The sequence below is a fragment of the Euprymna scolopes genome, chromosome 34 (assembly GCF_053919585.1).
Source record: "Euprymna scolopes isolate OS-2025 chromosome 34, ASM5391958v1, whole genome shotgun sequence".
In the NCBI taxonomy this organism is placed as follows: Eukaryota; Metazoa; Mollusca; class Cephalopoda; order Sepiida; family Sepiolidae; genus Euprymna; species Euprymna scolopes.
The window spans coordinates 84,628,104-84,642,495 of record NC_136515.1 but is presented as its reverse complement, the minus strand read 5'-3'; the positions used below and the strand labels follow the sequence as shown (position 1 = coordinate 84,642,495).

The 14,392-nt window shown below is 30.1% G+C and overlaps 1 protein-coding gene across 6 annotated transcripts in view; it reads left to right on the top strand.

Annotated features, from left to right (window-relative positions):
- Positions 1-14,392, top strand: part of LOC145259312 (uncharacterized) — a 2,114,304-nt gene that overhangs the window by 800,561 nt on the left and 1,299,351 nt on the right. For all 6 annotated transcript variants that reach the window (XM_080117200.1, XM_080117201.1, XM_080117198.1 and 3 more), the window contains exon 3: positions 3,887-4,077. In XM_080117200.1, coding sequence (XP_079973326.1) covers positions 3,972-4,077 — 106 coding nt within the window. In that variant the 5' untranslated portion in view covers positions 3,887-3,971. The remainder of the gene's footprint in view (positions 1-3,886; positions 4,078-14,392) is intronic.

Here is a 14,392-nt window from a genome sequence, read left to right as displayed (position 1 = left end):
TTAATGGTTGTAGCGGGAATGTACAATGCCCTTCCCCTTCAAAATCAAGAGTGAAATTAAATTATTTTAAATACTTAGCTCATAGACATTATCCCGTTTGTAAAGTAAATATAAATTGCGGAATTTATCTTAAGGACTTTTTTTTTATTACAGTTTTATTTATTGTCTTAGAAACATTTTTTGTGTAGCTTTGGTGATGCCAATACGCGCTTAACAGAGAACTATATACATTGAAAAGATAATTCTTTTGCACACATTTCAACGTTGTATAACTAAATAAAATACAATTAGACACTCAGAATTGGAACATGGTTGACACTTCAGGATTAAACTGACTTTCTTTTGTATCATTATCGTGTAATTTTCCTATCTTGATTTTACAACGTTTCGGTGGATGTGATCTCCGAACTCCTTAAAATGAATCGGGAACGTTTTTGCCGAAATCGGAAATTTGGACAAAGCTCTTTATTTAGTTTATGGAGATAACATCCTAAACTTCGGACAGCAATAACAATATATAGGCCTTAAGTATTTGGCAGTTTTATGTTTGTATTTTTCGGTAGCCTACACTAAGGGCTGAAATTTCTACGTTCAGAAGATTATTATTTTTACAACTGATTTTCTAAATATACTAACCACTTTGCCGCTAATTTACACAACCTTTAATTTACCTTATTACTAATTATTAACAAAAATGTTCTCTCTCTTTCTTTCTATCTCTTTCTCTCTCTCTTTCTTCCTCTCTCCAAATTAGCTGTACCTCTAGTTATCATTAACTTTGAGTTTTTAGAAGAACTTATTTCCTGAGATTGCATTTATTTTCCGTTGGCCAGTGTAACATATAATATTTTCCTGTAAAATTCCTTTTTTCCGCTATAAGAAAGAAGGATTATGTTTTATATGTTTGGAATTTTTTTCTTTGTTCTATACTTATCAGATGAATTTCTGAATTTGAAAAAGATAGGCTCTGTCGTTTTTGAACCTATGAGAATGGAAATCTCACAAACACCAACGTGTTTTTATTAATAATAGAAAAATACACAGCCATACACCCATACACGTATATATATATATATATATATATATATATATATATATATATATATATATATATATATATAGTCTTTGAAGTTTTTAACATTTGAAACCACACAAAAAATTATTTTTTATCATTCATTAAAAAAAAACATCTAGTCAGTAAGTCATTTAATCACCTGCAATCACTGCATCAACTCTCAAATTTACTATAATACCAATTTTTATATTTTTTAAGGGATCATCAGTTGTTTACCATGAAACACTGTTTCGGGGATTTAAAAACAAAACAGTGTATTACATCATGGCTCCCCAGCAGTGTTGATCAAACACCACCACCCTTAATCTTAGGAAGAAGACAAGTTACAAAAATTTTTTTTCACAATTTCCTATTCTTAATTGTAATTACTAACCTTTTCATAGTATAAAAATGAATTTCTTACCTGTGCGATTCATCAATTTCCACATTTAAAATGGATACATTTTTTAATTTTTTAATTAATCAGTCTTATATTTATAAGATTTGGATTAATCCATTTAACTACTTATCACCCCCACTATAGTTAGTAGTTTGTATATTTACATTCTTATTTATTTAAAATTAGATATATAAAGGTTAAAAATATTTTATTTTTACATATATACATTTTTTTTTTTTTTTTTTAACTATATAAATTTATTATATGTAATTATAACTACATTTATACATTGCTAATATAGTTTTGGATTTCCTTTATCAATATAATCTGGTTTATCTTAAACGATTCAAAAGCATCAGGATAACGAACAAATGCTTTATTTAACTGTTTAAATATTTTATTTTTATCTCCACCTTGTTTTATCATCCTTATTACTAAGCTAGAAACTGGTGGTATAAAATCTGTTAATTTTAGAGTAACGCGAGCTATTCTCAAAAACTCTGACATAATGGTTCCATAAAACACAAAAACGGGGCAGGTGCTATCCTTATGGGGCATACGTACTATTTTAAAGGGGAAAGCGTTTCTTTTATCAAATATTTTATAAAGAAAAATTCCATCCTCAATTTTTATATCTAAATCCAGAAATGTAGCCTGTTGTCCTCTATGTTCACAATTTTATTTTAGTTCGTTTGGATATATAAGATGTTTATTTTTTTCGAATTCATCATTATTGTTTATGCATATAAGGTCATCTATAAATCTCCTACACCCATGAAAGTTATATGTTTTAGATATATCTGTTTTTAATAATGATGACATATATATATACTCGAGTCTATGTAAATACAAATTTGCCCAAAATGGTGCCGGATCCAATCCCATTGGGATACCTATCGTTTGGAGTAATATTTTATTTCCTATTTGAAAATAGCATTCTTTAATAAGATGACTTACAAGCATTTTTAAAATACCTTTAGAAATACTAGTTTTGCTATTTTTATTTTTACACCAGAAAGCATTAGAGTTTGAAAAGTCTATATATTTACCTTTTCCACCTTGAAAAGCCAAATCTACAGTATCATTTAATTCTTTTATAAGTTTTTCGTGCGGAATTTTAGTATATAGCGTACAAAAATCATAAGTAGCTATAGATTTTGCTTTTATTCTGGAATTTATTTTATCTAATTTTTCTTTCACTGGTTTGGAATTATTTACTACCCAAAATAGATTTATATTACTATAGAATTTACTTTTCAGGTGAAAATTATTTATTTGATTTATAATTAATTTAAATATTTTAGATATAACTTTACTTAGAGGTTTAGTGATGCACGTCTTTGAACCTACAATAAATCTAGCCCCAACTGGATTTTTATGCATTTTAGGTATCCAATACATACATGGAAGATTTTTGTGTTTATCTTCTAACTTTAATCCTACTTTTTCATTAATAATACTATTATTCAAAATAATATTATCTAAATTACTATTACTTACTTTATAAGTATCCGAATCGTTTCCTATAAGTCCTACTTCTATCAATAACCGTTGTATATAATATTTTTTACATATAAAGGCTATATTGTTTGCCGCTTTATGAATTTATATATATATACGTCATATGTTGGATGTAAAAATAGTAGAATCAGCTATGCATGGATCATCCGTATAGCATATCATTAGTCGTAATACATTGGGGGCTATTCTGCATAAATAGGCTAAAACGTACTGTAACATGATTTGAGATTAATAATTAATGCTTGATACGCAGGGATTTTATTTTACATATGCATTACCACTTATCAAGGCCAAGATGCCACGCGAGGATAAGGATTGAAGATTGTATAGTATAAATTGGACAATATAGAAATCGTTAGTAATGGGAATTCGGTAAGTTTGTTAACTTATATGGAACGGCTCATCAAAAACTTGTTTACGTTAGACTTGAAGAAAACCATATTGTAGTCAGCTGGAAAGCAGGAAAATTGAAGTCAATTCCATGGGCGCGCAGTTCTAATAAAGAACCTTTGCCTATGGAATCTACGTTTAGGTTTAGGCACAGGTAAAGAGTGAGGGGGGGAAATTAGTGATAGGGTTTTCTGCTAGACTGGTGTTTTTCGTGAAAGTTTGGCTAGAGAGACCGTAGATTGGAGCTCAGCCGAGCACTTGGCATGAAAATAACGATAAAGCAGAGAAAAACTTGCAACATCTCTTCTGTAAGAAAGAGGTTGCAGGAAGATAAAAGGAAATCCCTTACGAGGCTACGAAGTCTATTTTGAACTCTATCAAGACACATGAGAGAACTGTTTTCCAAATGAATAAGACGCCTGGATGTATCATTTAGCTTCCACGTGACTATAATTTTAATAATATTGTATGTAAATTTGACAGTAAATTTAAATAATTTTATTTTTTTTGTATACTTCCAGGGCTTTACTGAGTGAGGCGAAGTGTAGAAAGCACTTCAGTTGACTAAATGCACACAGCAACACATTGACTAGTACGTTCAGGAAAATGCCCTATTCTACAAAGGACCGTTGCTTGACAAGCCGTAGCATGTTTGTTGCTCGATCGCCCGTCTTCTTTCTCCTATTCATTTTTCTTTCTGACACAATCAAAGGTAAGTAAACCGTTTTTCCTAATCTCCTAGTGGGCATTTGTTGATGAACGTATGACTTTATTCAATAGCAGCATAAACATATGTGAGTTACACGTCTTTCAAATTTCTCTTTTAGATATGTATTTTTTAACACAGATATCGTAAGTTCTGTTAGAATTCATGCGCAACTATAGCGTATATTTGACCTTGTTCATTTATGATTCATTTCAACATAAAATCATCCGGCATCACTACGTTGATACACAGGGACATACGAAGTGACCAAAGTTAAGCATCGTTGAGCCGGGACAGTACTGAAATTGATTAATATTTTTGGAATATCCTGCGTTTCTTCTCTCCACTTATCTTTACATTTTTTCCAGCCTTCCTGAACTTTTCCTTGACACTGGGATAATGCATTGCCAATTCAGGAGGAAAGTGGTTGAAACTTGTTCAACTCTTGCTTACCAATTACATTCGCTTTTACCATTTCAGAACGCATCAAATGTCATTCGAGAGCGAATAAACGACTTTTCCTTATTAGCAATTACTAGTAAATATTTTAATAAAGCCATTTCTCTAAGAGAATAAAATATGCAAGAAAAATAGCAGCAGTTGACTGTTTGATTGTTTGTTTCGTTGAGTTTTACAGCATATCAACCGTTTAGGTTATTTATGCCGAGTATCTATGGGCTTAAGGAGTCTTTATTTCTTGGTCTAACTATTGTATAAGTGAGTTCTTGTTAAAAAAAATAATTGAAGGCCAATTTGTTTAACCTATAATGTGGGTTTTTTATCGAATACATTCTTAATATTTTTCTTTGTAGAAATTTTTCTCTGTTGTTACATTTAATTCGTATGTGCTTTATTGTGATGTTTGACAAGATATACAACTGGGATGTAGTTTTTAGGAGATATGAGTAAGTTTAATATGTATGACTATTTTCATTCCTGTTATTTATAATTTTTTCTGTTTAGTTTCGTAGGTTTGTGTGTTTTGTTTTATTTGTTTTTAAATTTGAACTGTTTAAGTGAATGAAATTTGATATCACTCAAACTGTGAGATTTATGCAATATTTTCACTCGAAATATAGAGTTTTAACCAAGCTAAACTCAAAATAAAACACATTGCACTGTATTAAATAGTACTCTAATATAGTATAATTTTTTTTTCTGATTCTCAACCGATAATCTGTCAGGCTGACAGGAAAGTTCACGCATTTTTTTTTTACTTTTAAATTCAGATTGACATATCTCGGCTCGAACAAAAAATCTTAATCAAAATAAATACCACCAACATCAACACACATTTCCCAGCACAAAACAATTGTATTTATGCCAGTAACCTACAACTCTTCCGTTCTTGTGGTAATGCAGTCTCTAAAGGCCTTAGGTGTTTGAAGTATTCTTACGTAAAAAAGTTGTCAACATACTTAAAAAAGTGGTAGTCTATAGGTGAGAGTATTGCAGATGAGGAAGAGTGTCGTAGCTCAATTCGTCTAATTCCTGTAGGGTCGGTTTTGCAATGTGTGATCGGTCATTCTCCTGAAGTAAAATTGAGTTGTTTACGGTTGACTAATCCGCCGTAGTAGTTTCGCTTACATTCAAAAACTGTAATGGATAAGACCGGTCACAGACCACCAAACTATCAGATGAACTTGAGTTGCTGCAATTCTTGCTTCGGGAAGAGTCGGCGGCTTCATCAGCGTCTAACCTCTGAGCTGTATCGTCAGTTGTCGTAAAGACCCAACTTTTTATCGCAAGTCCCAACTCACTGAAGAAACAGGTCGTTCTTGTTGCATAAAGGAACATTGCACTTCATAACGGCGTTTTGTTTTGGCTGTTGTTCAATTCGTGAGCAACCCAAGATTTTTATCCTTTCCAATATTTCTGATGAAAAAGGTTATTTCTCTGAGCTATAACAGCAGCATAACTTAGAGGGACCTACGCCTGGTTGTCAGGTTTTTGCTGGGATTTTTTAAAAGAATATTTAGCGCTATATATATACAATTTACCATTGCGGCAGGTTTTATATCATAGATGACACATTCTTTTAAATCATAGAACTCTGATATAAAGGAAGCGAAGCTATCTCGGTCATCAACAGAGTATCGATATACTGTACGCTGGATAGGACCGTTTGAGGTCTTATTATATTTCCTTTATATCTTAACTGATACAACCGACTGATCGGAAAATCGGCGTGGAAACAGAATTGAGGATGAACAAAGCGCAGGGCAAGTTGTGAGAAAAGGAGACTTGCATACTGACCGTCAGTGTAGGGAAGCCAGGTGGATTTATAAACAATCTAAGTCACATAAATTAAAGTAAAACGCACAAAAGTTAAGTATCGAACGCGCGTCCGATTTATGAATAATATTCAGTTCAATTTATAGCTTGGGACTTTGTGCGTGATAGGTGATTTAACTTCTTAAATCGATTGTTATGTAAGGCTGTAAAAAAGATCTTACCTTTCGTTAAAATTGGAGTTCTTTCTTTGATCGGATATCTTGATTGCTTAGTTTTATTTTAAGTAGACGCAACTGCATACAACACCTGCGTAAGAACACTACAAGACACATCAAATATATAAGTGTTGAATTCAATAAAAAATCGTCCCAGCTATTTTCGAGTCAAAACTGAAATGACGATCAACTTATGTTTTACCCTCGCATTGTCATCGGTACTAATGAAATCAGCAATTTTTAAATCAAATTAACTGATTGCCTGCATTTGTTGGGACCCAATGTCTATGCATCAGGAAGAAAACTTCACATCCCTCACCGCTGTGACATAGATTACCATATACATTGCGCGTTTCGGAATCTGCTGCTGATTGTATGAAATTCTTTTTAAACGTACCGATGCAAAACTAAAGTACCATGATTCAATTTTGCTATAAACACTGCCATTTATTTCAAACGCATCTTTGTCATATAAAAGAACGTATAGTTAATTTTATATGCCTGCCATTTCTGCATGTGTGGTAATAATGACCTGAAGTTTAAAATTAAAATCTCAAATACAATGGAAGAACTGTGCTTTAAACAACACCATTAATTTTGAACTCGCCTTCGCCATAAAAAGAAGCGACTGTTAATTTTATATGCTTGTCATTTCTGCTAGTTTAATAAATAAGTTCTCAAATGTTATGTTGATTCAATCAGGTATTAACTTTAGTCAAAAATGCCTGTTTTCTCTTTCATCGTTTCTTTCTCATTTCGTTGTCGATACTTATCAAAGACATTCCGATACAAAACCTACATTACACTGACAGATACATTAAGTGCATTTGTTGAAAATCTACTTAAAAACGGTCGAGACGTTGTAGAATCTGTAAAAAACGAACGCACATACGCAGACACGCAGACAAATGTTACTTTACATACACACACACACATATACTAGTATGGGAGCATTATTAAAATAAACATATGTGTATATATATATATATATGTGTGTATGTGTATCTGTGTGTAAGATGTAGTTTGCTTGAAGCATTGTGTGAGAAAGGTATATTGGATAGATTTAAAAAATGTTATATTTTGTTTTCACTCTTCTATCAAGCATGCTTAAATATAACCGTAAAATAAACCATTTAACAAAGGAGCTGCCACGACACATATAATGACATTTGTTACGCACAGTAGACCTCTTCAAGTAAGAAATATAAGCACTTCACCAACTAGAATATATAGATAGGCATATATATATATATATATATATATATATACATAGTAGAAATGGTAATTAATAAAAACCTGAAGAAAGTGCTCAGTACTGTTGTAGAGCAAATATGCGTTTTATTTTTTATTGCCGTTTTTTTCTGTTTAGTTACATTATTTTTACATTTCGCCATAAACGAACTTTTCTGTAAAGACTGAGGAGGCTACATAACGGACAAAAAACGGTTGCGTAGCTGAAACAATAATGTAACTAAACCGAAAAAAAACGGTACTAAAAAATAAAACGTATATATATATTTATATATATATATATATATATATATATGCACACACACACACACACACACACACACATATATATATATATATATTCATTTAATTATTGCCACTTTTTCCGTCTTTCTTCCTCAACGCAGGCTAAATTTTCCTCCCTATATATATATATATATATATATATATATATATATATATATATATGTTTGTGGGTGTGTGTATTTATATACATATATATAATTATAGACTATATGTATATACATTTATATATATATATATATATATATATATATATATATATATATATATATATATATATATATATGGGCGGTGTTTCGGAAGATAGATTGATAGAAAAATCCAGATGTTTTAGCCCGACTCTAAGCTAGCAGTTTGACTTTATTCACACTTAACTGTTGATTAATATAAACTTCAATTTGAACGTAACAAAATAATTTTTTCTTGGAATAATTCGAGCACTATTAAAATCCGCTCTCCGTCGGTTATATATGTTTACGTAAATCGCTTTGAAAACATGTATATGTTTAAAGTGCAAGAAATGAGGTGATTTGCCTGATGTATTGCAAATTTAAAAAAAAAAAGGATACGTTTTTTCCACAGCAACGAGTGTCTTAATGTGTTTGGAATTCGCATCGATTAAAACAGTTTTCTAAACTCAGTTTTTTATGTATTAGACATTATTTTACATGGTATTTTCCAGATAGATATTAGATAAAAAAAAATCAGTGAACAGTAAAATATGTGTCGTGGTATTTTTCTGTAACGTTTTTTTTTCCCAACTTTACGCATTTGATTCAATGAACCAGTTAAGCCTGATTTCACCCAAGACTTGCAAGGAAGAACAGATTTTCGTTATGTTTTAGAATGTATTGAGGGAAACTTTAATTGCCATAGACAACGCTCATAGAAACAGTGGTTTTAATACTAAAGACGAGGAACTGTTTCTTTTTACAACATCATTGAGAGACAACATTGGCCGAACTAGCGATCAGTTCTACTAGTTATATAACAGAGACCCATATCTTACGAAGATTTTTTTTTCCGTTTCTACAGAATATTTTTGCTTATCTCGTTGTTATCTTCGTGCTTTTGCGATAGTTTCCGCTGCACTCAGTGCTATTATTCCAGACCTTTGTAGTAATCCAATTATTGGTTTCTATTACACTTATGTCCGTTTTATCTGAGAGTGAAAAGAAAAGAGATATCATCTGACAATATATAAAAGAAAAACAGTTACATAAAACTAGATAAATAAACGTATTTGAAAGGAAATCTATAAAGAAATAAAAGAACTACTTAAAGTTTACTTCTGGCAATGTAAAGAATAGAAATGTGACAAAAACAGTAAGATTTCAGAATAATAGTTCCCAAACTGGGAGCCGTGCCCAACTCATATATTGGTTGTAAATACGTGTTTTTCTTTTCAATAATTATATCAACTAAATTGCATGAAGGAATTTTCGTTTTAAGTTCTTATAAAATTGCATTGTTCAAAACCTAGATAGATTACTTCAATTATAATGTTGAAAACCAAAATCTAAACAGTATGCAGACCTTAATTAAGCGTTGCAGACTGTTTAGATTTTGGTTTTCAAGTGATTACACGCAAGCCGTATATATGATCAAATAATTCATGTAGATAACATATGAATTATTATAGAGAAATTTCTCTATCTATTTCTGTGTTGAACTTTATATATTATGGTGTGATAAACTAAAAAAATAATTAAAAAATTATAAAAATAATAATAGTAATAATAATAATAATAATAATAATAATAATAATAATAATAATAATAATAATAATACCATTAATAATAATATTTTATATATATATATATATATATATATATATATTTAACGGTTGAAATAGGCTACAATCGAAACTAAAAGATACAACTCTCTACATTAATTCTCCAGCTATTGAGCGACGCCTATATATATATATATATATATATATATATATATATATATATATATGTGTGTGTGTGTGTGTGTGTGTGTGTATATATATATTTATTTATATATATAGATATATATATGTGCATATGTATACATATATATATATGTATATATATATATATATATATATATATATTTAAATGTTTAAATTCGAAATAGTACGTGACAGACTAAAGAAATGAATTAGGCACACTGTCTTATGCGCTGATATTTAATTGATGGTATTTACTTATTTTTCTGTATGTTTTACTTTTTATTCTATTTTTTATCATCTTATGTTTAGAGAAAGGGCGACCAAGTACTATATTTTAGTAATTCGTACAACGCAACGAATATTGAACAAAGTTGGCAAGGATTTACCAATATCATCGTGGGTGTGTGTGTCTGTGTGTGCCTGTGCGTGAGTGCGTATGTTTGTGAGTAAGCGTGTGTGTGTGTAGATGGATGCAGAAAAATTAAAATAAACACAAAGATATAATAGACAGAACTTATAAGATTTGGTTGAGATTAACCCTTCCATATTTACTTTATTTTTTCCATTTTGGATTATTTTGGTAAATTGGTTGGTTGGTTGTTTTTGTTTTATGGCATATCAACTCTTTCCGGGTTATTTCATGCCGAATCCAAAGATTTTAAAGAAAAATTTGTTAATAGAATATATTTGTTTTCAAGTCGGTTTCTATTTAACCCATAGTTGGGACCCTAACAGGTACTACCACCGGGTCAGAGTGGACCTGGGAGCAATGGCAATTAAAGGGTGGCTCCACACTCCCCAAAGCGCGCAAGCAGGAGCCTCACTACTGGACATAGTTCAAGGTCATATCCAGGACCTGGATTATTTTGGTAAACTTAACTGTAATACGTATTATATATATATGTATTTCGGACGATATCTAAAACATCGTTAAAACTCACTACTCGTTCAAGCGGCCGCCAATAGCGTAATGGTTAGAAGCCTTGACTGCCGTATAAACGGTCGGGTTTCAATCCTAACTTGAGGTAGTTGCCTGTCTAGCCGCACTGATGAGCTGTGAAACAGCGAAACAGTACTGTATGTGGATGACTATAGTGCTCCTCACCTTGAGTTGAGCATATTGAGAAGTGAAAAACGAATTACCATTAGCATATAAGCGACGCTCTTTGTGTAAACAAATCGAGCGGAGGTATTTCGGACGATATCAAAACATCGTTAAAACTCACTACTCGTTCAAGCGGCCGCCAATAGCGTAATGGTTAGAAGCCTTGACTGCCGTATAAACGGTCGGGTTTCAATCCTAGCTTGAGGTAGTTGCCTGTCTAGCCGCACTGATGAGCTGTGAAACAGCGAAACACTACTGTATGTGGATGACTATATATATATATATATATACTTACTAGTTCGCCGCCTGCTAGTAAAATACTCTTAAATATTATTTGTTAAGTAAGACAAAAACTGAGGCATGAATATGCAAGTATTATGTCTTTTTCTAAGCACGTTACGTATTGTAAATACATACATTACCCAAGATGAGATCACAAACAAAACCTAAAGGTAGTCAGTCGAGTATTATAACGATTAGGCCGGTTTGCCACAACCCTAATAATAATGTATTTCAAACGTTGCTTTTTATTAATATAAGTAATCTGTAATATGAAAGGAATTGCTCATGCGCATTCGTGAAACAGTTGAGAAAGATGTAAGAGTCCGACGATCCTACACGTATAAATTTTCGATTTTAACCTCTTAACACAATTTTCCCGGAGGAAAACCGAGTTAAATGTTCTTCACCATATAACAAATTTCAATTTTGTAGATCTAAGATGTGTTGAGTATATAGGTTGAGAAGTGCCCGCACACATATTCTCACTTATATATATATATATATATATATATATATATATATGTATATATATATACACACGCATATATATATATATATATATATATATATATATATATATATATGTTCTTTATGTAAATACAGTTATATTTTGCTACGATGTGCAGACCGTTTCAATGATATTTTATTTCACCAGGAAAAAAAATTAAAGTACAAAAATTAAAAGGTTCCAGACCTTTTATAATTCTGAGGAGAGAAATATTGCCATGACTTGAAATAAGCAAAAAATAAAGTTCTTATGAGATTAAATTAATTTTTAAAAAAATCAAGTTTCTGTAAAAAGAAGGAGGAAGTTATAAAAAAAGTAGCTTTTAGGAAAAGTTAGAGAATATGGTAAGTAGGAGGGGGAAACATAATAATATAATGAGGGTGTGAAAACCGTAGGGGAGGAAATATTGGAGAGGTGTGAAAACAGTTTCATGGTTACAGGCGAAGGCGGTAGTGAATATATAATTAATAAAGTAATTTAAAAGTGTCTCAATTTTAACTAAATTGGGTCAACTAGTCTATCAGTAAAAAATAAAACGTATTTCATTCAATTTCTTAATTTATTTATTGTTTATTCCTTATTCTTTTCAGTTGTATCCATTGTTTTGAAATTAACGTTGACTTTTTCCTATTTGTATCGGAGTGGATATTTATTTAATTCATATTTGAATAAGTTGGAATATTGATGCTTATAAAATAGTAGGAATTTTAGCTTTTATTTGCTTTCATATATATATATATATATATATATATATATATATATATATATATATATATATATATATATATAAAACGCATACAAACACGCATGTATACAGATATAGCGCGGATACGCACCCACAAAATCAGATGTACATGTATGTACTGTGTGTTTAATTAATATTCATTTATATCAGTATCAATGTTTTTCATGATTCATAATTATTGTACTTTACTTATTTTATTTTATGTTTTATTTTATTTTTTGTTTTTATTTATTTTTTTAATATTTTTATAATATTTAGATTTTTAATAAAGTTTTCGTATATAAAAGGGTGTTTACCTACATAATATTCGATGGATTTTCTAAAGAATTTTTAAATACCGTAACCTTTCAATTTTTTTAGTTTAATAGTCTTTTCAGATGATCTATAGTGTATTCTTTAAAAAAAACTTTATTTCTCCATTTAAAAGCATCATTTCCTTATAATATTTAATTAATCTTAGAATGAATGCAATCAAAATTATATTTTTGGGACTTTTCACTTTAAGATAAATACAAATATATGTTAGGGAATAGGTACAGTTAAACTATAATTTAAACTTAATTATTCTTATTTAATTTTTCTTTCCTAGTTAAATACAATATGATTGAAACGGTCTGCATATCGTAGCAAGACATGACTGCATTTACAGAAGAATAAAAAAAATATATAATTTGCTCTCTTTGATCGAGCACTACTAACATCCCTTTCAATTATTCGTAATTTTGGGATATATTTCTACCTGGAATATATATATATATATATATATATATATATATATATATATATATATATATATATATATCCGTGTGTATATATATATATATATATATATATATCCGTGTATATATATATATATATATATATATATATATGCATACAAGTTAGAAAAGCATTTCATACAAGGTCATGATAAGTCTTAAACAACATGTTTTTACTATAGGCTTTAAAAATACAGGTAGAAGATTCAATTTGAAATGTGTTTATCTTCAAAGTGAACTTTTATAAATTTTACAACGTAAGGTATAAAAAGTATATACCTTTCTTTGTAAAATGTATAAAAGTGCCCTTTTAAGATGAATTTCTAAAGCCAATAGTAAAAACATTTCGTTTAAAAATTTTCATGCCTTGGATGAAATACTTTTCCTACTTGTATCGTATCTTTATAAGATTATATTTTATTTAATTTATTAACTGTGATTTAAAACTAATGAATGTGGTTGTGCATGTATTTATAAAACCTCTCATACTCTCTATTTCAGTTTGTATTTCTCCTCAAACTACAACTTACTTTTTCAACCCCCTCTTTGTATTATTACAGGTCTGAATATTCTCTCTGTTTCAGTGTGCATTTTCTCTCGCACCACAACTCCTTTTTGCAACTCCCTATTTGTTATATACGACTGAATAATGTGAAAATCATAATTTTTTAACAGAAAAATTAAAACATTTTCAGATTAAATTTTTTAAACTTCTTTCAGAATAGAAAATCTGTAGAATTTAATAAGGAACATATTTCATATAGGTTTCATAAAACATATTGAATAGGTAACGAGAAAAATAGAGATGAAAATTTCAAAAGGTATGTATAACTGATTACGCTTAATAGTAGTACTCGCCAGCGAACATATTTGTTATTTTTAATTCTATTATTATTATTTAAAACAGTCTGTGTCCACTTCTTTCGCGCGAGGACTAATATCTGTCTATCTATCTATCTATCTATCTATCTCTCTTTCTCTCTCTATCTCTCTCTCTATATATATATACACGTGTAAGACGA